The following is a 27,807-nucleotide window of genomic DNA, read 5'->3' on the forward strand; positions in this document are numbered from 1 at the left end:
TACCTGTCACATCACAAGCCAATTAACAGGAAAATAAATCTAAGGAGGGCGAAATGACCCATCAATTACTCGGTATATATAAACACATGTATATCCAATGAGGGCGAAACGACCCTACAATAAGGGCGAAACGACCCTGCAGTAAGGGCGAAACAACCCGGACGAACGGGAAAAAGGGCGAAACAACGAGAGGGCGAATGGGAAAAAGGGCGAAACTACCCGACGCCCGGGTGGTTTCGCCCTAGTTACATGTTCGCCCTGGGTTGTTTCGCCCCAAGTCGGTTTAAGTGGAGAAAAAGAAGGACAAAAGAATGAAAGTATTTTCAAGATCGAGACGCTGAAACGTTCTTTTGATATGATTTTTCTTTTTCCTTTCTTTCTTTTTTTTTGTTTTTTTTTTGTTTTTGTTTTTTGTTTTTTGTTTCTCTTACTCTTTATTTAAATTCTATGGATAAAATATCTGAACAAAATGCTTTTTAAGTCGCTATTATTGTTATCGATTTTTTGCACTCGTTATTTCAGCTTTCAAGCTAAAAAGAAAAAACAAAAACTTAAGTATTTTATCTGCTTTCAAAACAGAAATTACTTTCTTGATCGAAATTACTCCATATTCGCATATGATTTACATAAATATGTAGTTATACGCCACATAATCCTGCAGATCCTCGCTGTGTTTACCGCCATAACGTCATAGTTCTAGCTTCATACGAGATAAAAATGTACCTCTTAATTATCATACACGTGTGTTTCTTGCTCTTGTATGAGGACGGGAAGTTAACAAGAAATAATCGGTTAGCTTTGAACATTACCCAGTTTCCGATTCATGCTCTGAGGCTATATAGGAGAGTTCTTCGTGATGTCATCACTAACTTGTGATTTAGTTTTGCTTGGCAAAAAATCCATTGAGTGGCATGGGGCACCAACTTTAAATCATCATAACTTTTTCATTTTTATAGATAATTGAAATATTCTTTTGGTTCCCAACATTGCAAGTAAAATTCTTTTTATCCATGGAATTTTTAAATAAATATTCAGTAATTAGACTATATGTGCATAAGATTTTAATTACAATTTTATACAAAAGTAGAGGTTTACATATAAATATCACTACAAAATTATTTTTCAAGTAAAAGGGTTATGAATTCACATACATAATATGAATTATTTTATCTAAATAAAACATTTACAGAACCAAAATTGGATATAAGATAACAAAGTTAAAAAGTTTTGAAAATTGGGATTCAAATCATGAAGTTGTCTATTGTTTATTTAGTTGTTAATTTACCAACCAATTTGACACTTAATAATACGCAAATTATTTAATATGACATCACTAATGAGATTGACGAACTCTTCTGTGGGTCATATACATTAGCACGCCCGATAATTATGAATATTCATTGATAGCTTCTTAATCTGGTTCCTTAACTGGTTCTTTGGACAATATCATAAGCGACCCAAAGATCGCTACCTTTTTAAAAACATATGAAGTACCAGTCTTTATAAAATTCAGACACTGGCAATGGTGAAGTGCTTCACGGTGTTGAAAAACCCACCAAATAAATAATGTTTTTTTTTCAGTTTACTTATGCGATATATTTACAAAACAATAATCATTTCAGTATTCAGATCTGCACTTTTGAGAAAATCATACATTTATCTCCCACTAAAATCAACCAAATTGAACCAAATAAAGAACGATAACTCTTGCAAAGTACCGATTTCATGTACAATCTATGTAATTTTTATCACAAAAGCGCAACAACCAAATAAGACAGGTTGTGTGATTAGTAACTGTTTCTGGACAAGAAATAAAACTGATTTCCTATTTTTTTTACATGCATGAATTACATTCTGTCTGATTTTAGAAAGACTGCTACTAAATACGATGATATTACCCGGAACTCACTCGAAATTTGCAGTATTAGTTTTGAATTATTTTCTTGAAATTTTTCAAACCGAGGCTTGATTGTTTTGATTGTGCTGGTAGCCATTTTCGTAGATGGTTGACAATTCATTGTCCGAAATCTGCGATCATCGACCTACGTACGCCCATAATTTCAATAGTAACTATTCCATTTGATATAGGCATACTTGTTGCATCATTTAAGTATTGTTTCGCCCCTCTTGTACCCAAAAAGTTGGTGCAGAGAGCATTTGTTTACACCATCGAAGTCGACCGACAATTATGGCTTGCGGAGCAACACTCACCTTAAAAAGAAGCCTTGAATTTGATCCAATTCACAGCCCCGGGCAGACTACACCTAAAAGACGTAGATGCATGCCGATGACTCTCTCACCATCAACTCCCCCGACCAAACAGCACCAGATAAATCCGTCGCCGTTCGGAGAAGTCAGCAGAAAAATAACGTCAGGTATACAAAACTAAACTCAATTTATTCGCTTTCTTCCTGTTTTTACGGGCAATACTTTCCTTTTTACCGTATGACGTGGTCAGCTACATCTGTAAAGTAGCAGTAATGTCTTGAAATATTCATGTTTGTTGACGTGACCAAGCCTGTTTTACCCCAGCCATTTTTGTCAGCTAACTGAAAATAAAAATATTATGAGGAAGCAATGGCATGACGTGCCTGTGACGTTCTAAACAAAAACAAAAGTTCCTTTTCATACAAATTACACTTCATGCCATTTATCAGTTTGTTTAGGAATTTTCTGTTAGTAGGAGACGGCAAAGGGAATTCCAAATATTTGCAAAATTACTAGAACTGTTCTGGGTTTGATGTAGATTGCAGAGTTTTTATTAAGATTCTTACAACCAGAAGTAGCTTTTATTGAAAAATAACAGACATCTTTTAATATTGTGTACCCTGCATTTTTATCAATTTAAATCGAAGATCAGAATTGATATAGCAATCACCAGAGCCTAAAGATTGGTAAAGCCTGTTAGTATCTACATTTATCTTACACCACCGCTGGAAAAAAGTTCCATTGACACACCCCATGAAGATTCAAATATAAGCAGTTAGTAAGGTCCTCTTTAGAGCTATTTTTAATATATACGTGTAATTCTATGTTATTTACACAAATAAACAAACCCATGAAACAAATTCAACTGCAGACTTATATTTTGATAAAGGTTTGATTTAACAATTATCTAATTAACCCGATTAACCCAGTTTATATATTACGTTCCCTATGATCACTCCTCGAGGTCAGAAGAGATACAGATACTGAGAGGGACTGGATTGTTCGGGTTACAATCCAATTAAAAATAGTTGATCTCTAACCTCTTGTCTTCAGATATTTCATGCAGGCCCTGGCAGATCCAATGACAAGCAGAAAGGGCAGTGGTTTCCATCTTAATTAAGGAAGGGGGTTCCATACTATTATTTGCCTCTTGTTTTTGTTTGTTTGGTTTTTTTTTCTTGCCAAATTTAAAAAAAAATTAGCTCAACCCCAGAAACCATCTTGATGTATCACTATGTGTATCGTGCAATAATAAAGTGTGGAGCTTTCTTTGCATTAAATTGACATGCTGATCAAGACTTTGGTGTTCATGTTATTGTACGTGTCTTTGGAACTAGTTGCCCAGAAACTTTTTTAAGTAACACAAGGTGTCTGCGACAATTTATAGCACTTGAGATATAGAGCTCATCAACTGAGAAATAGTTGTAGCTAGTTAAGAGGTATATGCATCTAAGGACGGAAATTATTTCAACGAATGTACCTTAAGATTGAAAGATTTGACAGTTTTGAACTGGTGGTCTATAAATTGAATTTCAACTTGAATATTAAATAACGGAGAAGTATCAAGTTGAAGTTTGTAGTTCAATTATACAATATGACAGAGAGTGTTGTGTTCATTCATCGAAATGTTCTATGTCCTAGTAATCCGACATCGAATCTAAATATTACACAATTGGGCGCACTGCTATTATGCAACATGAAATTTGGTAAATTGAATGTCCTTGTAATCAGTATGGTCAATTTAAATAAGAGTTTAATATTAACCATTTACAACAATAAGTTTTGTGCCTAAATACACTGCAAGTCAATCCCTGTTCAGCATCATGAAAACAGATTTATTCAACGGGTCATAGTTTTCCTTTCCTCATTTGTTTACCCCGGACTTGACTTTTTATGAGCAACTTGGTAGGTGTTTCTAGAAGACGCTTACCCTACTGGTGCACCTGGTCCATGCTCCTAGTTTTTAGTGGAGTCCAAGTTGCTCATTTACTTTTGTTGCTTTGTATGTATGGTTTTGTTTACTTTATGTTCTTTGTTGTGTATGTCTGTTTTCCATGTCTGGTCTTTGTCCCTGGATTACATTCTTTTGATTACCGCTATAACCTTGGTTCCCTTAATAACTCTTACTTTTTTTATTATCCTTATTTATGCACTTCAACAATTATTTGAGGCGTAAAAATTCAAATGTTGGATTGAATTGATTCAGTACATGAGTACTTTGATTAATAATTCTGAAACTTCAATATACCCTGATGCCTGAAAGAATTTTTGTCAAGTGTCAGTAAGATCAAATTTTAGACAAATTTCTATACATTTAAGAGAGAGTTAGCTTGCCTTTAAAAATCAGTAATTTCCATTAAAAAAAAAGATGGAATGAACTGATTTTACAATGTATTTATTTTTTGGCACGTATGTGATAACAGTTCGAACAGAAATTTTCCCATGATTTCTAGCATCATGGTTTTTGCCTAAAATACTAGATTTACTGACACTCTTTATTGTAAATATCCATAAGTGGTTTATACATGTTTGTATTTCTCTGTGTAAATGATGTATTCAGTTTTTTGTTTTTTTTTTCAAATTGTCCCGACATGTTATTTTAGGAAAACATGCACCATTTTTCATGAAATTGGAAAACTTTAAAATTATATATACAATGTACATGTAAAGTCAGGGTTTTCCCTAAGAAGTGACTGGAGCCCTAATTGCATGGTTCTAGCACACTTTTGGCCTGTTCAAAATAAGTTTTTTCTTTACAACTGTATGCAACATTATTAAGTTTTGACCTGTTGATAGCTCTATTTGGTCGGTTCCTGCAAAAAACTTTGAAATGGTTTTGAATAAAGTTTTTTGCCTTTAATACCAAAGCTTTACACCATTAATGTAAATAATTGGAGGCCTTTTTGAATAAATTAGGAAACTTTCTTAAGAGGAAACAGCCTTATTTTAGCACTAAATATATATATAGGCAAACATAATCACTGTATTTACATTTTTGTTATGATTCTGGTCACATACATTTGTAAGTTGGATTCTCGGGCCTCTATTTGCATTTCCATTTTGGGATTTTTTGCAAAGGCTAAATGGATAAAAGGGTTCAGTATTATGGATTTTGATGTTCTTTATTTGTTGTAAAAAAAAATATATATCTTTCTTTGCAGATCACATTGCTGCAAGTTTAGGAATGGAAATCAAACGCATGCAGAGAAGAAAGCAGTTGCATTATCCTGGTTGTACAACCCCTCCTAACATGTCACCACCCCATGAGTCATGCTCCAGTTCATCAATGGATGGTGCAGCTTCTCCATCATCTTCTGGCACCCTGTTCAGTGCTCTGTCTCCAAACAAAAGGGACACACCCTTGTTCACTTTTAAACAAGTTAGCATGATTTGCGAGAGAATGTTAAAGGAAAGAGAAGAAGAAATTAAGAGTGAATACAACTCTGTACTTACATCTAAGTTAGCAGGTACTAAGCTGTCATATATGTTGTTATTGTTAAAATATTTAATGCTTTTGAAGTTGATAGTTGTTAAGTTAACCACAATTACTTGACAACTGTTATTGTCCAACCCTGATTTCAATACCTACCTACCATATTTTTTTTTATCTTGCTAGTACATGTGGCAGGAAACAAGGCTATTTTAATTTTTTGCATTACTTCTAATTCCTCTGATTTCCACATTTTTATTGGCTTTATTGGTTAAACCATGTCTGAAAATTATTAACAGCATTTTCTATTTAATACATTTGATATTAAACATGTAATTTATGTACATGGATATTGTAGCTTGTTTATCAGTCATTTCCTCCAAAATTCTCAACAACTAGCCTGAATAATGGAGGACTGTATAGGATTCAACTAGCCCGAAATAAGAAAAGTACTCATCATTTCACTTGCCTTGAGCATCAGGCTAGTCGCTAAAGGCGAGCACTGGTTTATTTATAGGCTAAGTCACTTGAAAGAACATGTACAGCGACTAAATGACCATGTTTTTTTTTTTCTTGTAGAACAATATGAAGCCTTTCTAAAGTTTAATCATGATCAGATACAGAGAAGATTTGCTCATGATGTGCCTGCAAGTTGTAAGTAATGCTGTGGCTTTATTTATTTTCGTTACTACATGTATCAGTATTTTTGGATTGAAGAGAAAAGAAAATTCATGGGGTACTTAGTTTCGTTGTTCATGCTTCAATCCAAATTTGTTATGACCGTCCCCCTTTCAAATATCATTATCACCATCAAACTGAAGCTAATTAAGTCCAGGTTTATACCAGAAAACTTGAGATACAATATTCTACAGACACGGTGTAGTCAGCCTCATATCTTGACCTACACTTCAGTGCTCGACACTAATGGTGGTCCGATTGCTTGGGACAAGTGAAAGTCAATCAGTGCTAGTCTGATTGGGCAAGTAAAAAAAATCCAGGTATTTGAATTTATAAGTTTAAAATAATCATATTTATCTCGAAATATCTTCAGAAAATTTCTTGTTATTAACGATTTATTCGTCGGGATTCTTTGGCAACTTGCACTGCTATTTTCGATCTAATCTGGTTTTCCTCTTTCACAGGTACATGTGTTATATAAAAAAAAACAATCTGAAAGCTCCACTATAAAAAACAACCAATCAGATAGCGTTTCCATTTCGATCTCTGTTGAGAGTTTGATGGTGACACTCGAAGTAAATTGGGCTATAATACAGCTTAAAAGCTTGTTTTTTCAATGAAAAACTTGATAATACTAAAAAATATTATTACTTTAAACATGAACTCCTCCTATTAATCTCATAAATATCAAATAAGTGCCGAAAAATGTGAATCGTTTCTTGAAATTTACACCAGAATTCTGCACCAAATTGGCAAATAACACATTTTCAGAGTTTGGCATCAGTCAAAACAGGGTGCATCTTATATTTTGTCAGTTCTAACAAAGTAGTGGTCGAAAATGGCCACACAATTGTCGCTAGGAAAGTTTTTTTAAGGGGTTCCAGAAAAGTTGGCAAAACCGCAAAATGAAACAAAAAAGAGAATGGCATATTTCAATATTTCATTTGAATTTTTCTCACTCATTCCTCAAAAGTTAAACATCTTCTTTTTTTGTTTTTCTCGTCCAGATGTTTTGCTTTACACTGCACTGATGAGACATGACTGTTGAAATGGCCATGTACAGAAATTTAGATTATTGTAACTTCGGTATTTTGTTATTTCACTATATCCAAAAACATTAAATTAATGAAAATAAATCATAACATGGTCACCACACACCATTTATTTGCAATTCCAAAAAGGTGTAACAATTCATGAAAGGATATAGAGTAACTACATGTAAGAAAACATTGACAAATAACATTCTTAGTCTGTTATCCAAACTTTTTTATTACACAAATGGCATGGTGTTAGGACAAATACAATTTTCTGTCAGGAAAATGTTGGGCAAGTGGTTTTGGAGTTCGGGCAAGTAAAATCTGTCATGCACTTACCGGAAGGGACAATTTGGTTAAAATTTTAATGTCAAGCTCTGCACTTACAGATCGATGGTAAAGGACTTCTTACAATTAGGCTTCTGGATCAGTGTTATGTTGCTACAAAAATTGTTGTCATACCAGAAGTTTCATGGTCAACGTCATGAACTCCTGGTTCGTTTTGGTGTATCCATCTGCACCATGCCAATTGATTTGTTCAATGTGTCATAGTTTTCCTTTCCTCTTTGGTCTACCCTGGACTTAATTTTTAAGGGCAGCTCTGAGGGTATTTCTAGAAAAGTAGAGGATGCTTACCCTACTAGTGCACCTGGTCCATGCTCCCAGTTTTTAGTGGAGTCCAAGTTGCTCATTTACTTTTGTTTCTATATATGTACTATTTTGGTTATTTTATGTTCTTTGTTGTGTGTGTCTGTTGTCCATGTCTGGTCTTTGTTTCTTGATTACACTCTTTTGATTTCCTTTAGAATCTTGGTTCCCTTGGTTTTTCTTTGTAGAAAATTAATGTTAGGTAATAGGAACTTGTATAGTTAAGTGTAATAAGTGTACTAGACTTGAAAGTATTGTATGTATTTATATTGTACTGAAAACCTGTTTTAAAATTGCCACCATAGATTTTTAGTGAAATATAAGTTTTTAAGATTTTGATCCTTCATTATTTTAGTGGTGCATATGAGAAACTTCCCTACTATTTTTAAACAATACACAAAATAGAGTCTTTATGTTATTCCTTTTACATCATTTAATATTTCTTTTTAAAATAGGTAAATATGTTGAAGGATATTCTATCATTGCTGCAAATACAAGGTCTTCATCTTTCATCATCATCTTTTTTTTATTAAGAAAAAAAAATGGAAGTTTAGTGGAGTAATTTTGACCAAGTAAAATTGGTAAAAAAAAATCAAATAAATATGAAGTGGTTTTCTTGGGAAAATCTTTCATACATACATGTATAGGGAAATTTTTCTTAACTGAAATTGGCTTTATTATTTGAGAGTAATTACAGTGTATGAATACATTCTTTTAATATGATAATTAAGTTTTGGATGGGTTTAAAAATTTATGAAAATGGTGAAATTTGTGTTAAGTTGAATACAGTTAATTGAACTAATAGTCTACAGTTTATTTCTATTTTTCTTTTCAGATGTATCATGATGTTGTGGGTATAACTGCCGCAGATTATGTGTTCCATGAAGTTTAACATTCACAGATTTGCATTTAAACTTATATGATTTTAAATTGCCAAAGGAGTGGTGCTCACATTAGACAATTATGAGATGCCGGATATCTGTGCATGTTTTAATATATCAAATTACCCAGCTCTATAAGTCTTTCTATTGTGTTAATAAAACAGTACATAGTGGACTCTGTGGTGAAACTGGTAATTGACAGTGTTTGTGCTGCTTAGTAATGTTCATTGTTAAACATTCAGAATCATTATCATGGAGTGAAAAGAACAAAACACATACATGTACTTGTATTTCATCAGTCATTTCTGTGTGCAATTTGATGAGTGAGTTAAATTACTTTGATATACATGATATAGATTACCCAAAGGTGTAAAAAAGAGATTTGCATGATTAGTGGTGTGTGCCCAGCTTTTGCATTACATTTCACATTGAAGGTGAAAAAAGTATGAAATTTGACAACTTGTAAATATAGTGTGAACTTTTTATTGAGTACATGTTGAATTACATGATAATGTTTGCATTTCATTTTTATGTTTAAAATATTCAAACTTGTTCTACAAGTTTTTGTGTTGTGAGATTTCCAATCTTAATTACATGTATTTTCACATGTGAAGTAGTTGAACATGTCTGTTTTTTTTTCTCAGTTAAATGATATTTCCCTTGTTTATGCCAATCATATTCAATGTTAGCTGTCAACTCTCTGAGATGGAGACATTTCAAATATAAAAATACACATAATTTTAGTTTGTCTGTTTTCAAAGGTGATGTTGCTTTTTTTTATCTCGGTAATTATTTTTATTCATGTATTAGTATAATTTTATTTTGTAAATCTTGTGTTTAGAACATGCACAAGTACCTATTCATAAGACTTCCATTAACATTGCATTGTTCATCCAAAGTACTTTTAACTATGGTTTAATATTGTGTGTAGGCTTCAAGAAGAATTACATTTGAAGTACATTTGAATTGAACCCTTACCTGTCGAACTACAAGCTCTCAAACTTTAATTGTGATATCTGGTATTTAGTAGCAACACATGTATATTTCCTGCTAAACTTGATTGGCACCAAAGAATAATTTAATGAAGCTGTGAAAAACCTCAGAATTTTATTTCTAGATTATGTAAATACACATACATGTACGTTGTAATTATCATTTTCTCATTGCAATAGGTACTTTTACAAGAACATGATGGTCTGCATTAAAAATTATCTCCCTTCCACAAACAGTTTTATTTTTTTTTGTAGTAACAGCTATTTTATGTGAATTCTCACAATTGAATATGTACATGTAGTTCATATCAATATATTTTCATGCTGAATATGTACGTGTATGACTACATGTATATCATTCTTACCAATGTCCTTACATGTATTTTATTTGCTGGTACAATAAGATTTTAAGACAGAATTTTTTGTTTAAATATTTATTATACGTGTACGTACATTAGGGAAAATTTCAGTCTTTGTATTTTATATTTTGACTATTGTTATATTTTGTTGGCATTATTTTATGTTTTATAACACAGGTAGTGTTTTAATTTAAATGTAGTAACTTAATTCTGTATATATTTATATGATATAAACTTGTTACTTGCAGAAAATTAAAGAAATTATGAGTTACTTTTGCCTTCTGTGCTTGACTAATATATTATCTTACGAATGACATATCTCCTGTAAACAAAATCTGGTGGTATCCATCCAGTCTATATATTTTGTAAGTGCAACTCTTCCAAAAAATATCTGCCTGCAGAGATACATGTATTATGACTTGTGGGTTCTACATATTATAAGCTTGTAAGCACAAGTACATACTGCTCATTGGGAAAATTTTATAAGAAAGTTACTGGTTTGCCTTGCATGTAGATATCCATGAATGAAAATTATTGGAGGTCACTGTAAAGGGAGATAAACAAACTTAACCAATGTGTTTTGACATGATTTAACGAAGTCCACTTGAAGTAGGGTGTACTTTTTCTGAGTTAATAGTATTTCTGATTATTAAGAATTAAGAATATTTAATACAACTGCAAAATAAAATGTTTTTGAATGGTATGCTTTTGTCTCTGGACATTAAGTTTAGTATGAACTAGGTGTATAGATCTTCATGAAACCCTACCAGAGGGTGCTATACCAGCAAAGAAAGGCTGTAATTGATAATTTAGATTTTGAGGGGCCACAAACAAGAATTTCCTGACATTTGGACAATAACAATATCACTTTCAATCCACTTGAGGTAAATTACTGACTAAACAGAATTAATGGCCAGACAGACAAACTGGTAAAACATCATATTACAAACAGGCCTGGGTTCATAAAAAAATTCCAAGATTCTCGAATTCGGAATTTTGTTCTCAAATCTTCAATTTCAAGTGATTTGACTGATCGAGATTCTTTAAGAAACTAGGGCCGGCTTTATTATTTACAAGAGGAGTCTTCTGTATTTCCAAAATAAGTTTAAAAAAAAGCAGTAAAATTGACAAGTAATACAAGTGTTCAGTAACATACAGAGTAAGATCTGTGTTAACTGACAAATGTTGATGAAATTTCTGTTAATGGTATGACATGACGTCATAATTAGATTTACTAATTTATTTTTCTAAATAAATCCAATAAAACAAAATCTTATTCAAATAAAGAGCTGCTCCGAGCGCGGTTCACTTGGTGGGGGGAGGGGGGGATGGACACAATTGTATTTTTTGAACACTTTAGGATAGGGACTGGCAGTTAATTACGGATGCAATATAGCTGAAATTTGAAATACAATTAGGGGTGAGAGAGATAATAGAAAAACGCAGGCAGGGATTTTCATGCTGAATTCTATTTATGAAATATCCAAAATCATAACCAAAAATAGAACGCGAACGGCCCCCTTTGACTCCTTATAACTCGATAACTGTAAGAGGTACATGTATCTGAAATCTGATTGACAATTTCAAAAGAATCCAGCGATTTTTATTCGCAATCGGACCAAAAATAAAAAAGGCGGCCTCTTAGGCCCCTTGTACCCCAAAACTGTAATAGATATCTGGAATCTGATTGAAATAATACGTAGAGATTTTTTATGAGTCCCTACATTGTTCATCTAGGGACGATATTTGCTAGACCTGCAAAGTCATAAAATACTTTGAGCTTCAAAACATTTCCAATACTATAATAACCATGAATAAAAATAGTACGTGGGCTTAGTACCCCCCTTCCGTGCACCCCACTCCTGGATCAAAATATCATTTTCAGGTACCAATATACCCCAATTTACGAATCATTTTGTCGCCAAATATAAAATCAAAGCATTTTGTATTTTTTGCCACTTTTATATTCCGCCCCGAGTACCAAAAAGGTTGCGGTAACATTAAAGGTAAAATGAAAAATATGTACTCCTACCCCACCGAAAAATCACTAATTTGACATCTTTCAATGCCAAAACCCTATACAGTATTTATGCTTGAATAAAAAATGGCTTATTTGGTATTTTCTGTTTAGTACAATCACAATTAATTCTTTTGGGGTTCTTTTGATGACTTGTGGCGATTTTCACAGTAAGAATTTATCAAAAATTGCAAACAATGGGATTTTCGATTTTCCAATAAAAAGACGCATAAATTCGACTGTACAAGTCATTGCTCGGCCAAAACGTCTCAAATTTCGTATCATTCGATAGATAAATCAATTTTCTACATATTTAAATTACGAAAAAAAGTAATTTTCATGAGAAAAATGTCAAAAAAAAGTTTATCCAAAAAAAAAAAACCCTTCCCCCAGAAATCTGGTCTCATTACCAAACAAATTATTCATTCACAGCATACCGACACTGTAAAACTCATATATAAGGCATTTATAATTAAAAATAAAAAATAGATGTATCCAACATATCTGATCGATTCAGGTGCTTGGATTTAATATAAAATCTTAAAAACATGAAATTTCAGAATTTCGGATTTTCCCCTTCATCACCAGTTATTGTCTTTTTTCTTAATACCGTAGTTCAAACACGTTTTTGTACGATACGGTGCATTTATATGGTATCTTAGCTTTTAAATGGGCCCAAGCAATAAATATTGCACTTATTCAAGCCCAATTAGGGGGAAAATTGCCACCCCTACCCCGAAAAAAAAAAAACTAAACGTCAACCAAAATATATAATGAAGATATCTATAACATTTCTTCCAGGACAGGTGCTAAAATCTCCGCTTTCTGGTCATGCACATTAATTATAAAATAATTAAAGGGGAATTTTCAGGATTTCAATATCCAAGCCATTTTGTCAGTGATTTGTAATTTGTTTTCTAATATCATTGTTTAACTATGATTGTATGTGCTTACATTTATATTGACAGTCTCTTGGGTTTATGTTATCGCATTTGATGAATGATTGACATACCTATATGTCACCTAGGTTGAGAAATGCTACGGCGGCCCCATTAGAAGTATGATTTGTTCTGGAAAAGTATATTTTGTTTATTCAGACTATCAAAAAAAAGAGAAAATGTTAAGGAAATAACTTTTATAATGGTTAAGATATCTTTGTTGTTGTTTTAAAACATCAGCGGAAATGCATTTTAGAACTTTTTAAATTCGGTTATAGGATAGAATGATATAACTGTTTACTAAAAACCACCCTTTTTTAAATGCAAAAGGATCTAAAACTGAAAAAAGTAAATGTTCATTTTTTTGTAAAATTAAAAGGAGCTCCCTTCCATCAATATGAATAACTGACCAAAGTTTTATTTAAATGGCTCAAGTTTTTTGAGATATTTTACGTAGTGTTGACTACAGATTAGCGGTCGGAAAGACAGACTGCGGTGTACTATAATACATCATGTCAAAATTGACAGGCGTAAAAAAAATTGTATTGAAATTGTGGTCCACTTTTTCTCAAAATTTGGAACCTGATTGAATATCGCAGGCAGGTATTTCGATGAGGAAAAAGAATAGGGACTCACAGCTCATTATGGGCATAACAGCTGGTTTGGATACAATATAGCACAAATTTGAAATTCAATTAAAAAAAATTTCGAAATTAGACCAAAAATAAACTAGAAGCTCAAGAGAGTCTAAGAGTAATCAAGGGAACCACGGTTATAGCGGTAATCAAAAGAATGTAATCCAGGGACAAAGACCAGACATGGAAAACAGACATACATAACAAAGAACATAAAGTAACTAAAATCATACATACAAAGTAACAAAAGTAAATGAGCAATCCGGACTGCATTAAAAACTGGGAGCATGGACCAGGTGCACCGGTAGGGTAAGCGTTCCGTGCTTTTCTAGAAACACCCACCGAGTTGCTCATAAAAAGTCAAGTCCGGGGTAGACAAACGACGAAAGGAAAACTATGACCCGTTGAATAAATCAGTTTTCATGGTGCTGATGGATACACTATAACGATCCAAATCACTCACCAAAAATAGTCTTTGTGGCCTTCTAAAGCAATAACTCAAAATTGTACTCTTGACCCTATTGTACTAATGTGTAAGAATCAATTTATGAACAGAGAGCATTTTAGTTTTCCACCTGGTTTTCATAATTAAAAACTAAATATCTCATTCATTTTTTGGCTCTTCAAGGGTAATAACTCCAACTTCGGTCAACGGATCTTTCTGAAAATTTCGGTATAATTCTGCAATTTGGTCCCTTATGATCTATTTTTGTAACAGCGGACATGTATTTTGCCAGATCAAAGATCCCCACACAAAGATTGTTTAAGATATTTTACGGAACATTCATGCAAAGTTTAACAAAGAAGGACGAGGACGACCACAGAAACATAATGAAAGCAATGGCCCTCGTGGCCCTCTGAGCAAGGTGAGCGAAAACAGTAGATTATTTGGAATGTGACCCCTTTGACTCCTTAAAACTCAAAACCATTAGAGCTATCTGAAATCGGATTGAAAATGTCAGGCAGGGATTTTCCTAAGAAAATCAATTAAAAAAATCAAAATTTATACCAATAATTGCCCAATTTTCATCCTTTTAAACTCCAAAACAGTTTAAAGGAAATCTACCATATAAACATTTCAACAGAATTTTAAAAGGAACAGATTGACATCTGAATCATAACAAGAGGCTCACAGGAGCCTGAATCGCTAACCTGGTTAAATTTTGCCTTTCAATTGCAATAAATTAAACAAGGAGTTGTCCAACAATTTTGACTCAATAAGACTTATCATGAGGATCATTTTAGCAATTGAAAGTTTCTTTCTATCTATTATAGTTTTCACAGTATTAGCAGAAAACTAAAAAACGCCATTTTTTTCACCTTTCAAGGGCAATAACTCTTACATGGAGTTACCTGACAATTTTGATCCCTTGGAGAGTTTTCAAGGCATAATAATAAGGATAATTTCAGCATTACGAAAAAAAATTGGCTAAACCATAACAGTTTTGGAGATATATGCGAAAAACTACTGTCTGACCCCTATGATCTATTTTTTTGTAACAGCGGTCATTTTTTTTTTGCAGAATCAATATCTCTACATCAGTTTTATGCAGGATACCCCATTCATACAAAGTTTTTGTTTAATTGGACAAGAAGTTACAGAGAATATCTTTTAACAGGGCAAGAACTCAAACATGTCTTAACGTATTAAAACGAAAATCTCATCAAGTTGAACACTTTTACCTAATCAGAATTTGGCTAAACCTAACGATTTTGGAGATATATGTGGAAGACTACTGTCGGACCTCTTTTTTTAGTAACGGTGGCCATATTTTTTCGACGGATCAAAAATCCCCACATCAGTTCTATGCAGGATACATTCATACCAAGTTTGGTTCTAATTGGTCAAGTAGTATTAGAGGAGTTTCAGCCCGTGCGAGACACATAAGAGTAGTCAAGAACGTTAAAAAAAAACCTTAGTTGTAGTATTAGAGGAAAATATTTTTTAAAAGAAAAAACATTAAAAATAGCAAAACAAAAAACAAAAACAAAAACAAAAAATGTCGAAAAAGGGCAATAACTCCAACATGGCTCAGGTCTCACTAACCACTTCTAACGTCTCCATTACTTTACAGGTTAAAAAGGCAATTTTCAAAGTTTCACTGTGAATTCCCAGGACAAATGACATCCTAAAGTTCATACCGTTGCAAAGCCTGAAAAATAAGGCTTCCAAAATCATTATGCTAATGGTACGATGATTGTAGAAATTCTTCACAAAATTTACTTGAATAAATAATACTGAAAATCCACATTTTACCTGTTCTGCTAACTGACAGCATGGAGGCAAATTACTCACACATGTAAACAATATTCATATACTTCTGTAGTTAATTACATATATGATTTTAAAGTACACATTCTCAGCTTTATTTTGACTATTTTTAATCATAATACACACAAATAATGCACTTACATTGCATATGTCTATGTTCAGTGTGTTTTTGGTACTACATAAGGCGGGGGGGGGGGGTGGCCATTTGACACGGAGCTATACTGGGACACTTAAACAAGCAAATCCAACAACTTTTTCATGTAAAAAGTATATATTTTTCAAAACCATACATTATGGAGATTCATGAAAAAAGATATATATTCTTTTTATATTTTGACATGAAAATCCGTAGCCATGGTAGCATGATAAAAAATACGTCCACTTTTCATAATAAATTTTGGGTGCCTCCCCAAAATTAATTGTCCAAAAAAGGTTTTCTAAAATAACAGGCACATCAATTTAAAACTGCCAGAAAAGTAAGGTGGCATGGTAACAACAAATAAAAAGTTTACCTTTTCTGCTCATTTGTTCATGATTTCAGTTCTTGAAATTCGTGCGAATTTTTGCATTTTTGAAATTCAGCCACTTGGTACAGGGAAGAGAACCCAATCCGGGTAGGACCTGAATCTTTCGAGATAGCTTAAAGCATGGATTTTATACCTCTTTACCTTCACAAGTATTGCAACTATCTATGTACGAAAGCTCTTCTACCGACAATTAATATTTCCAACCAGTTTCACATCTTTATTTTTAAGTTTTACAAAATCATACCAGGTCAGTTTTGTTTACGAAACAGTGCCTTAATCCCATCTGTATAGTGCAACCTTACACTATGTCAGAATTAAGCTAAACCTAATGGTTTTGGAGATATATATACGAAAAACTATTGTCTGACCCCTATAGTATATTTTCAGTAATAGCGGCCATGTTTTTGGACGGATCAAAAATCTAAACACAACTTTTGTGCAAGATACCATAAGGCATCTTGCAAAGTTTCATATAATTCCGCTCAGTAGTTTCAGAAAAGATTTTTGAAAAATCGTTAACAGACGACTACGGATGCCAAGTGATGGAAATAGGCTTTTCCTATCAGTTATAATGACAACACCAATTTCCCCACTTTAAGCCCCTTATTTCCAAATGGGTTGGGGCAAAAACCTGTAAATATTACAGGGTCCTCCACCATGTCTTTAGGAACATTGTGTTATAATTTCAAAAAAAAGACCGGGTAAGTTTTAATCATGTTATTGTAAATAAATACAGTTAGATGACTGAAAACATTTTTGGGGTCGTATGAAAAGTCATTTTTTGGGGTCGTATGAAAAGTCATTTTTTGGGAATGGCCTCTTTGAAACCTTTTTACTCAAATACCATAAGAGATATCTGAAATTTGATTGACATGAGCTGGCAAGGATTTTTCATAAGGAATCCAGTAAAAAAGAATTACAACCTCGGACCAAAAAAAATTTTTTTTTGGCTTGGCTAAAATTTGTATCCCTCCAACTCAAAGATAAGTTTACACTGTAAAAACTTTTAATACAGAATTTCAAAGGGAACAAACTGACATCTGAATAAATACAAATCAACAATTAACTTTTCCTATCAATTCTAATGATAACAAAGGGGTGGGAAAAATCCTCCAAAAACTATAGGGCCCTCTGAAACATCCTTAGGAACAATGTTTTAATACTTCAAAAAGATTGAATAAGTTTTACTCAAGTTATATTATCTAAACTAAAGATAATGTACACCAAAGACAAAGCCCATGTCAACAACAATGATGATGAGAGGGTGATACCAGTATATGACCAAAAAAACTATTTTCTGCTGTTTAAAATCATCAAGAATAAGAATATAGAGAGTGTGATATTTTAAAGATTGTTTAATTATCAACTACCAATCATACATAACAAGAAATCTAACATAAACAAAATTATAACTTAATAGCAATATACCCTCAACAATTAGCAACAATTCTAATATGACATGCCTCAAAGCTCTTTAGACCAAAGCCATGGTGAACAAGAGGCTCCCAGGAGCATGAATCGCTCACTTGGTTAAATTATGACTTTCAATAGCAACAAATTTAACAAGCAGTTGTCTTACAATTTTGACTCAAGAAGACTTTGGTAGGACCATTTCAGCAACTGAAAGTTTCTTTCTATTTATTATAGTTTTCACAATATTGGCTGAAAACTGTAAATAAAAAGTCATTTTTCAACTTCCAAGGGCAATAACTCTTACATGCAGTTGTCAGAAAACTTTGATCCCAGAAGACTTTAGTAGGCCTTATAATAAGGATCATTTCAGCAATTGAAAGAATTTGGCTAAACCAAACAGTTTTTATTTTTGATATAATATGCCAAAAACTACTGTCTGACCTTAATGTTCTATTTTTAATAATGGCAGCCATGTTTTTTGACGGATCAAAAATCCCCACATAAGTTCTATGCAGGATACTCCAAAGAACATTCTAACCAAGTTTGGTTCTAAGTGGTCAAGTAGTGTTAGAGGAGCAGATAAAAACGAAAATTTGACCAAAGATAGATCTCATTGTGCTGAACACTTTACTCGTCAGACAAAAAACCCTATGTTCTATTCTTAGTAATGCCAGCCATGTTTTGAGACGGATCAGAAATCTAAACAAAATTTTTGTGCAATATACCTAGATTTTTGAAAAAAATTGATAACAGAGGATGAAGATGATGACGAATACAACAAAAATGGACGCCAAGTGATGGCAATAGCTCACATGGCCTATGCCAGGTGAGCTAAAAAGTGATAATCACATGGCCAACATTTCGTGTAACAAATACTGGTAGGCTGCATCTACTAAAAAAATATTAAGAATCTTATCCTATTAGAATAGAAAAAAATCGTGGAAACTATATTTTATCATTGTTTTACCGTGGGCTGGCCATTTATGTCACTATTTAACCCCTCACTATCACTCAGAGTAAAACTAAGCAACATAAATGGGCAACCCATGGTAAAACAATGATAAAATGGAGTTCTTCTTGATTTTTTTCTTAATCAATCATATAACCATGATTTAAAATCACACGTCTTATCATTACTAAAAACTTAACTTTTTCAGAAAAAAAAAGTGAAAGCATTACTGAATAGTGGCAATCAGTATCACAAATGAAGCAAAATTAAATAACTGACTCAGCATGAAATGTTTTACGGTTTCAACCAGTCTGTTAACCCTGAGAATTGATCTTCAATAGACCAATGAAGGGTGTCACATGCCCACATCTTCATTGTGAATGAAAGATGTTTAGACTCTTTAACAGCAATTTTCTTACTTTTTCTGACGATTTCAGCAAATCTGCAACTTTTATGAATTTATCGAGTATAATACTGCCTAGACTTCCTAGATTCACAAAGGGAAATGAGTATAATGTGTCTTTATATTTTAATAAACCATTTTTCAGAAAATGCAAAACACTACTATATATTTTATTATGTTATTACACACACTATATCAATAACGAAACATAGTTAGCAAAAACATAGATAGTGAATCTTTTATTCTGCAAAAACTCTTTAAATAAAACATGCATACGTACATGGAATGCAAAGAATCACAAGTAACCATCTTTGTTCACTAAGTTTTACTTCTGAACATGAAACAAACACTCTCAATGATGTCTACAATTACTACTCTTTCTCATTACTTTAATGACTTATAATTTACTGCCATTAAATCTATAATTATTCATACAAATGTACATCACAAAATAAAGGCACATCTTCATATGGCACAAAAAGTCAGGATTTCTTAATGAAAACTAGAACAACTGTGAGCAATGCTTGTTTATATATATATGTAACTTGATATCCCCCACTCTCCCATTTAATAATATGCACCTTTTAACCTCCATTTTGATTTTGATCAAAATCTGAAATAGGTGCACAATGGAAACATGTAATAAAGATTCTGTGATAGTTTCCTTCAATTCCATTCACTAGTGGTATAAGAGGAGTAACAGATAAGAGATGGGTCCCCACATTTGCCTATATGAAAAAAAAATGACTATGTCCATGTTTTGTTATGTGAGACCCCCAAATTGATTTGGATCAAATTCTAAAATAGGGGGTGCATATTAAGAACATGTTACAAAAGACTCTGTGAAAGTTTCATTTAATGCCATTCAGCGGTGTAAGGGGAGTAATGGATAAGAGATGCCCCCACCCATGTGTAATGGAAGGACAGATGGACTGACAACCCTATCACTAGTGGGGGTGTAATAATATGTTTGTGGTGACTGTATATAAATTATAAATTTCTATGCAATATAAGTACTTCTTGTTGTGGTCATGAATAATTATTAAAAAGTAGCAGTTCAGTCTTTATGAAATAGATTTCTGATATCTGACCAAAACCCAAATTTCACCTTTTTCTCATATATAAGCAGTCTTCAACAGACCTATAAAAACGTGATAAGACCATTCATGGGTGAATGAACAATCAAATGAATGCTCAAGGAAATTGCAGTACCCTCTTACAAGTTGGGTATAATAAAATACAACATTTAAACAGTATCAAGAAAAGGTTGTAAAAGCAGTGAAAGCCGCATTGGCTCTTTGAACTTAAATATGAGATGTTACCCTCAGAAACCAATAATTTACATACAACCTTCAGGCAAGTCTTGCAGAAAACTTTTGACTATTAATATGTAGTATTTTGAAAGACATTCTATTTACATCTATACAGAGATTTTTAAAGAGTAATCAAGGGAACCAAGGTTATAGTGGTAATCAAAAGAATGTAATCCAGGGACAAAGACCAGACTTGGAAAACAGACATACACAACAAAGAACATAAAGTAACTAAAATCATACATACAAAGTAACAAAAGTAAATGAGCAACTCGGACTCCACTAAAAACTGGGAGCATGGACCAGGTGCACTGGTAGGATAAGCATCCTCTGCTTTTCTAAAAACAGGCATGTAAATTAAAGCACGTATATATTATTTTTGTATAAATAGTATGGTCAGAAAAACCCAGTGATTTTTTTTCCTTCGTCTTACAAAATGTACTCACTTTATAAAATCACTGCTGACTGCCTATCATGGTTAAAATTCCTCTTCCTCGTCTTCATCTTTATTGAGCAGTGATGTGTGACCTATTTCAGAATAATTGACAATTTTCCTGTTGGATTGAACATATTGCTTTATCCTGCCTTGCCGACATGCAGCTATAGAATAGACTCCACCAATAAAGGCAACAAATATCACAACCACTAAAACTGGAAAATATAAAGAACAAGAATTCGAAGTTATAAGCACTGTTGTACTCAGCCTCCCCCTCTCAAAATAAACATTTAGAACTCCAATTTAGCAAAACTGTCAGGATGTAGACATGTTGGGAATCTCCATAGATGAGAAATGGTAAAATTTGACATCCCAAGGTTATATATCAAGTGTAAAACAAATCTGTCAATTAGAAGCTGAGAAATCTGACAGACAAGGTGATATTAGTTTATCTCAACTCAATCAGTAAATACATGTATTGTTTATGGTTATTGCATGGATATCATTAGATATGTATTAGAAAAGGATGAGATCTTATAATGTGTAACATACATACAGTTCTACAGTAAATTTATACATTTGTCCCAAGCCAGGAACATACTCAATAAGTCCCTCCTTTTTGTTAAGGTATTTAAGTTTTTTTTTCATTGAGGTGGAGAACACCTTACAGTTTAGTTTGTACTTCCATGTTGAAGACAGAGTCCTCATATTTCATTCTTATTACAACTTTATGTATACAAATGCTTGGGTTCTTGTATCATAGACAATTTCCCACAACTTTTCTTCACCACATCAGAAATACTTTTTCCAAGTAAAATATTATTTTGCAATTCTTTCGGAATGAAAAATACATTATACATGTATAAACAAGGTACATGTATCATATTTCTAAAATGTACTAAAAGTCCTGTTTTAGTGCAGTAAAATGAAGGTCTCTCCTGCTCAAAATCACAGTAGTACATGTTCATTAGCAGTCAAAAAATAATTAGTTACATGCATGTAAAATAGTTAAAAGATTAAAAACATGAATTTGACAATCATAATTCATATCAAGCCATTGAAGGTTATCATAATATACAACCAATGAAAAAGCAAGCTCAAGGTCAATATAAAACAAGAGGCTCCCAGGAGCCTGAATCCCTCACCTGCTTAAATTTTTGTCTTTCAAGGACAATACCTTTAACAAGGAGTTCTCCGACAATTTTGACTCAGTGACCACTTTGGTAGGACATATCAGAAGGATCAACTCAAGAACTGAAAGTTTCATTCTATCTATTATAGTTTTCAAGATATTGGCTGAAAACTACTAAAAACATAATTTTTTCCCTTTCAAGGGCAACAACTCTAACAAGGAGTCGTCCAACAAGTTTGATACCCACAAACTTTTGTAGGTTGTATCATAAAGATTATTTCAGCAATTTAAAGGTTTATTCTATCTATCAGGGTTTTCAAAATATTGGTTGAAAACTGAGAAAAAGAAAATCAGTTTTCACTTCAAGGATAATAACTCTTACAAGGAAAGGTCTGATAACTTTGATCCCTGGAGACTTTAGTAGGCCTTATAATAAGGATTGTTTCAGCAATAAAAAGAATTTGGCTAAACCTTTCAGTTAAGGAGATATATGCGAAAAACAACTGTCTGACCACAATATTCTATTTTTAGTCACAGCAGCCATGTTTTTCAATGAATCAAAAATCTCCACACCAGTTCTATGCAGGATTCCACAAAGAACATTCATACCAAGTTTGGTTCCAGTTGGTCAAGTAGTGTCAGAGGAGAAGATTTTTGACAGAAATAACATTAAGAATAGTAAAAAAAACATTAAAAACAAGAGGCTCCCAGGAGCCTGAATCGCTCATCTGGTTGAATTTTGCCTTTCAAGGGCAATAAAAAGATTTTTGAAAGAAATAACATTAAAAATAGCAAAAAAACATCAAAAAAAGGGCAATAACTCCAATGTGGCTGAACAGATTAAAATGAAAATTTAATCACAGACAGATCTCATCATGCTGAACACTTTTACTTGGTCAGAATTTGGCTAAACCTAACCGTTTTGGAAATATATGCAAAAACTATTGTCTGACCCCTATGGTCTATTTTTAGTAACGTCGGCCATGCTTTTCGACAGATCATAAATCGCAAGATTATTTCTATGCATGATACCCCAAGGAACATTCACACCAAATTTGGTTCTAATTGGTCAAGTAGTGTCGGAGGAGATTTTTGAAAGAAACAACATAAAAAATAGCAAAATACGTTGAAAAAGGGCAATAACTCCAACATGGCTTAATTGATTAAAATGAAAATTTGACCGCAGATAGATCTCATCATGCTGAACACTTTTACTTTGTGAAAATTTGGCTAAACCTAACTGTTTTGGAGATATATGCGGAAAACTATTGTCTGACCCCTATGTTCTATTTTTAGTAACGGCGGCCATGTTTTTCTACAGATCAAAAATCCCCAAACCAGTTCTATGCAGGATTCCCAAAGAAATATTCATACCAAGTTTGGTTCAAATTGGTCATGTAGTTTCAGAGAAGAAGAGTTTTGAAAAATTCTTAATGACGATGACAGACGACAACGGACGCCAAGTGATGGCAATAGCTCACATGGCCTTCGGCCAGGTGAACTAAAAAGGGAGACCTCCAACATGGCTTACCAGATTAAAACGAAAATTTGACCACAGATAGATTTCAACATACTGAACAGTTTAACCATATGCCAGAATTTGACCAAACCTGACGGTTTTGGAGTTTTATGAAAAAAAAAATACTATCTGACCATAATGTCCTACTTATAGTAACAGTGGCCATGTTTTTCAACAGAACAAAAAGCTGCAGATCAGTTCTATGCAGAATACCCAAGGAACATTCATTCCAAGTTTCGTTCCAATTGGTCAAGTTGTGTCAGAGGAGAAGATTTTGGAAAGAAATAACATTAAAAACAGCAAAAAGTATCGAAAAAGGGCAATAACTCTAACATGGCTTACAGGAATAAAAAGAAAATTGTCCACAGATAGATCTCATCATGCTGAACACTTTAACCCTGTAAAAATTTGGCTAAACCTTATGCTTTTGGAGATATATGCGAAAAACTACTGTCTGACCCCTATGTTCTATTTTTAGTAATGGTGGCCATTTTTTCGACGAATCAAAAATCCACACACCAGTTCTATGAAGGATACCCAAAGGAACATTCATACCAAATTTGGTTCTAATTGGTTAGGTAGTTTCAGAGAAGAAGAGTTTTGTATAATTGTTAATGATGACGGATGATGACGACGACAATGGACACCAAGTGATGGCAACAGCTCACATGGCCTTTGACCAGGTGAGCTGAAAATGATATTTACCTAAATACTATTACTTACAACTTGTAAATGTATTATGTTACCAAATTATGTTGGTCTACATTCAGGACTCTCAAATAGGATATGTACAGATGCACAGAAATTATATGTGAAATCTCCATAGAATAAAATTACCAAAATGTTACTATCACATTAATGTTCTAATTTTTGTATTGTATGTTATTGTTAGGAGCAGACTTCATTAGTTGTTAAAACTTGTGTCCTTTCCCTTTTGTGAAGTTGACAAATAAACTAAACTAACACATACAAGCAAAACCTGTAAATTGGAATGACATCTCCTTGTTGGGAGGGTTGACCAACATCTGTCTGACATTATCTAGTGTTCCATTATTAGGTGCTGGTTTAACTCCAAGTACATGGCAAATCAAGGGATATATATCCACCATATTGAATGGCCTAGCTTTATATCCTGGTTTAAAGGCTGGTCCATAGGCAATGAATAAAGGGTACATATCATGAACTTGATCTGGGTCGTAACCATGGCCACCCTCTGAAATAAATCAAGCAATGAAATGTACAAATTTATGTCTTTGAACTTTACTATCATAAGACATCTTAAAAGACATTGACTAGATCATATTCACATTGCTAAATAGAAACCATAACTTCTGACAGTACTGCTGTTAGCACTCAAGGTTTTAGATCCTTATGAAAATTGTAGCATGAACAGAATTTCAAAGATAAGTATTATATAATGTTAAAATAAAACTGCTATTGTAATTTGCATTTCCAATAATACTTAGAATTGTTTTTAATAACTGAATGTAAATCTTTACTCCTGATTTCAGACATATAAATTGCAGATCAATAGTTAAAACTTAAAAAAATGTATCCAATTTCAAACACATTTACAAATTTAGTTTTATTTAACATTTTTCAACTATCAAAGAATTAATTTGCAATTGATTCAAAAACTATTTTAACAAATTACATTTTGTATTCTTACTCTATAATTAAACTCAAATAAATTTCAGTTAAAAAAAAAACAACTTCCTAGATGTACATAAGACTTTCCAAGAACTCTTTGTCAGTTTTCTGCATATATTTTACTTGGTTAAAATAACTACTCTTCACTTCCTGTTTATCATAAATCATAATATATTGATATAAGGATGAAGATTTTAACTGTCTGTTAAATGGAAGATGCATCACAAATTTAATGTTTCTTGACATGTTCTTCAAAAACTGAATTTCCTAAAAGCAAAATTATCAAATATATTTCAAGGTCAAAAAGAAGACAAATCTTTCAAATCTTAATCTATTTGATTTAAAACTAGCTCTCATTTTTATTTGCAGCAATGGTTGAATAATTGCCTGAAAAAATAATTAGTGATTTCAAAATTTGTATTTAATGATATAAAAGGAATTACAGGTGCAGTAATGTTCAGAAATAGTAGGCAAGTTTTTGATACAAACAAGAGATGGATCAAAACTCTAAAAACTCAAAAAAATTTTCTTTTTTCTTTTTCTTTCTTTTTCTTTTTCAGGAGGGAGGGAAGGGAGGATCAGGTAATAATAAAATTATGACAAAGTCAATTTTGTAGTTGTAAACATGCTTACTACTTTTTGTGTCTTTCATCAAAAAGTGGTTCTTTGCAGCTAAAATGAACTGTGAAATTCTCCTATTTCTACTAAAATGTAATGAAACAGATCGCCCATCTCCTTTCTTTATTACTTCTACTGTATCATTTGGAAGTTTCTTCAGTTCTTCATATAGACGATCATTTCCCACACCTACAATGTTAAGGCAGTAGAGAAAAAGATTATTTTTTTTATAGTACTCACTTAAGATATTGATGTAAATTTGTGTCTATTCAAGTTTTTAGTGATTTCTATGTAATTTATTTCATTCTTACCCTATTTTAATTTGTAAACCAGCATTTATTTGTAAGAAAACATTAGTTTGTGATCTTTAATGAATAAAAAATTTTAAAAACAAAATTGTCCATGTGCTACCCAATGCCTGGGTGTTCCTTGGATTCCCTCTTAAATATGCCATCAATGTCTTTATAAAACATGTATGACATACTTATTAATAAACATAAAGCATACAAACCTTCTGCAGGATCAATGAACGATACTAACGAATCTAAGCCAACTTTTGTTATATATAGTGACTTATTCACATATTTATCAAGATTGATCCTGGTATAATTTTTTATGTAAGTCTGACCATGGTCTGCAGTAATGATGATGTTCATTTTATCCAGAAGTTTTGTTTGTGTCAGTCTTTTGCGAAGATGGCCTAATGCCTTGTCAAGAAGATAAATTTTCTGCTTTACTGCAGCACTATCAGGCCCATCATGGTGTTCAGTTTCATCAGGCTCATCAAAATACAGCACACCAAAATTTATAGGTCTTATATTCGTACTGTTAGTCTGAAACCAATCAATCAAATTGTCGATACGTAAATTCCAAGAATACGAAACATTGTTCCAAAATAATGCAGGCACAACACGTGGCATGAAAGACATAATTTCTGCAGTACCACCTGGCCATGCTATCACTCCACTGTCCCGTGAATTTCCTCCTTTATAGTTAGTGACCCAAACTGGTTCACCACCATTGTCAAACCATTTAGATTCAAAGTTTTGTCTAAAACTTACGAAATTGAATGTATCTTGCAAGTAGGGATCATAAAATCTATTTTCAACAACACCATGACTTTCTGGATAAAGACCTGTGGCTATGGTCATATGATTTGGATATGTCACACTTGGAAATACATTTTTAACATATGGAGCTCGTACCCCCTTCTCAATGAAGAATCTGAAGTTTGTGATATTTTCTTCAGGTAGTTTTTCTAACAAGTTGTAACGGAAACCATCCATTGAAATTAGAATCATTTTAGGGAGGTTGACATTTCCGGAATTAGACAATCCTATCTGAAACAATATAACACTCAATCTAATTGTCCATTTCAGAAGTGAAAGGACTGTTTTCAAGGACTGGGACATTTGGGTATGTACAGGGACCCCTAACATAGTTGTATGCACAATTAACGTAAATGTTGGAACCGACCATAAGGACACTCGTTACACTGGAGAAAGTGGTAATAGTTCTTTACTTCAGTTATTTTGATTTGTACAAATTTTCATTATTCGCACTAATACTAGAATCAGAGTAAATGTTGAATTCGTCTGATTCGTAAAGGGGTATTATAGTATAGGGGAGAGAAACCCACTAAGAAAGGTGTGAAAGATTTTTAGGGTATTTAGTGATACCATTTCTGAAACGGACCTTTTTACTTGACTGACTTAAGGCTAGAAACCACTAATTCCACTTCCCATAGGCTTCTAT

General features: G+C 32.8%; 2 protein-coding genes across 4 annotated transcripts; one reads left to right on the forward strand and one right to left on the reverse strand.

Moving 5' to 3' along the window:
- Positions 1-1,976: 1,976 nt before the first annotated feature.
- On the forward strand, positions 1,977-10,501 carry LOC148615224 (akirin-2-like). Its single transcript, XM_088589940.1, has 4 exons — positions 1,977-2,375; positions 5,370-5,675; positions 6,218-6,292; positions 8,834-10,501. Exons 1-4 carry the CDS (start codon positions 2,189-2,191, stop codon positions 8,842-8,844), a joined length of 579 nt encoding a protein of 192 aa, XP_088446066.1. The 5' UTR covers positions 1,977-2,188; the 3' UTR covers positions 8,845-10,501.
- Positions 2,369-27,675, reverse strand: LOC148615225 (ectonucleotide pyrophosphatase/phosphodiesterase family member 5-like). Of its 3 annotated transcripts, XR_015923850.1 has the most exons (6): positions 26,564-27,675; positions 26,068-26,241; positions 24,755-24,997; positions 21,144-21,348; positions 5,802-5,920; positions 2,369-2,549 (listed from the first exon to the last, which is right to left on the reverse strand). XR_015923850.1 is itself a non-coding variant. In XM_088589939.1 (5 exons), exons 1-4 carry the CDS (start codon positions 27,489-27,491, stop codon positions 21,176-21,178), a joined length of 1,518 nt encoding a protein of 505 aa, XP_088446065.1. In that variant the 5' UTR covers positions 27,492-27,675; the 3' UTR covers positions 15,648-15,973; positions 21,144-21,175. The 3 variants fall into 3 exon arrangements, 2 of the variants coding, with proteins under 2 accessions (XP_088446065.1, XP_088446064.1); XM_088589939.1 differs by lacking the exons at positions 2,369-2,549; positions 5,802-5,920 and adding an exon at positions 15,648-15,973; XM_088589938.1 differs by lacking the exons at positions 2,369-2,549; positions 5,802-5,920 and having other exon boundaries at positions 17,960-21,348.
- Between the last annotated feature and the right edge of the window lie 132 nt (positions 27,676-27,807).

Source organism: Perna viridis, chromosome 6 (genome assembly GCF_037379345.1).
Source record: "Perna viridis isolate PV_CMFRI_1.1 ecotype Kerala chromosome 6, ASM3737934v1, whole genome shotgun sequence".
Lineage (NCBI taxonomy): Eukaryota > Metazoa > Mollusca > Bivalvia > Mytilida > Mytilidae > Perna > Perna viridis.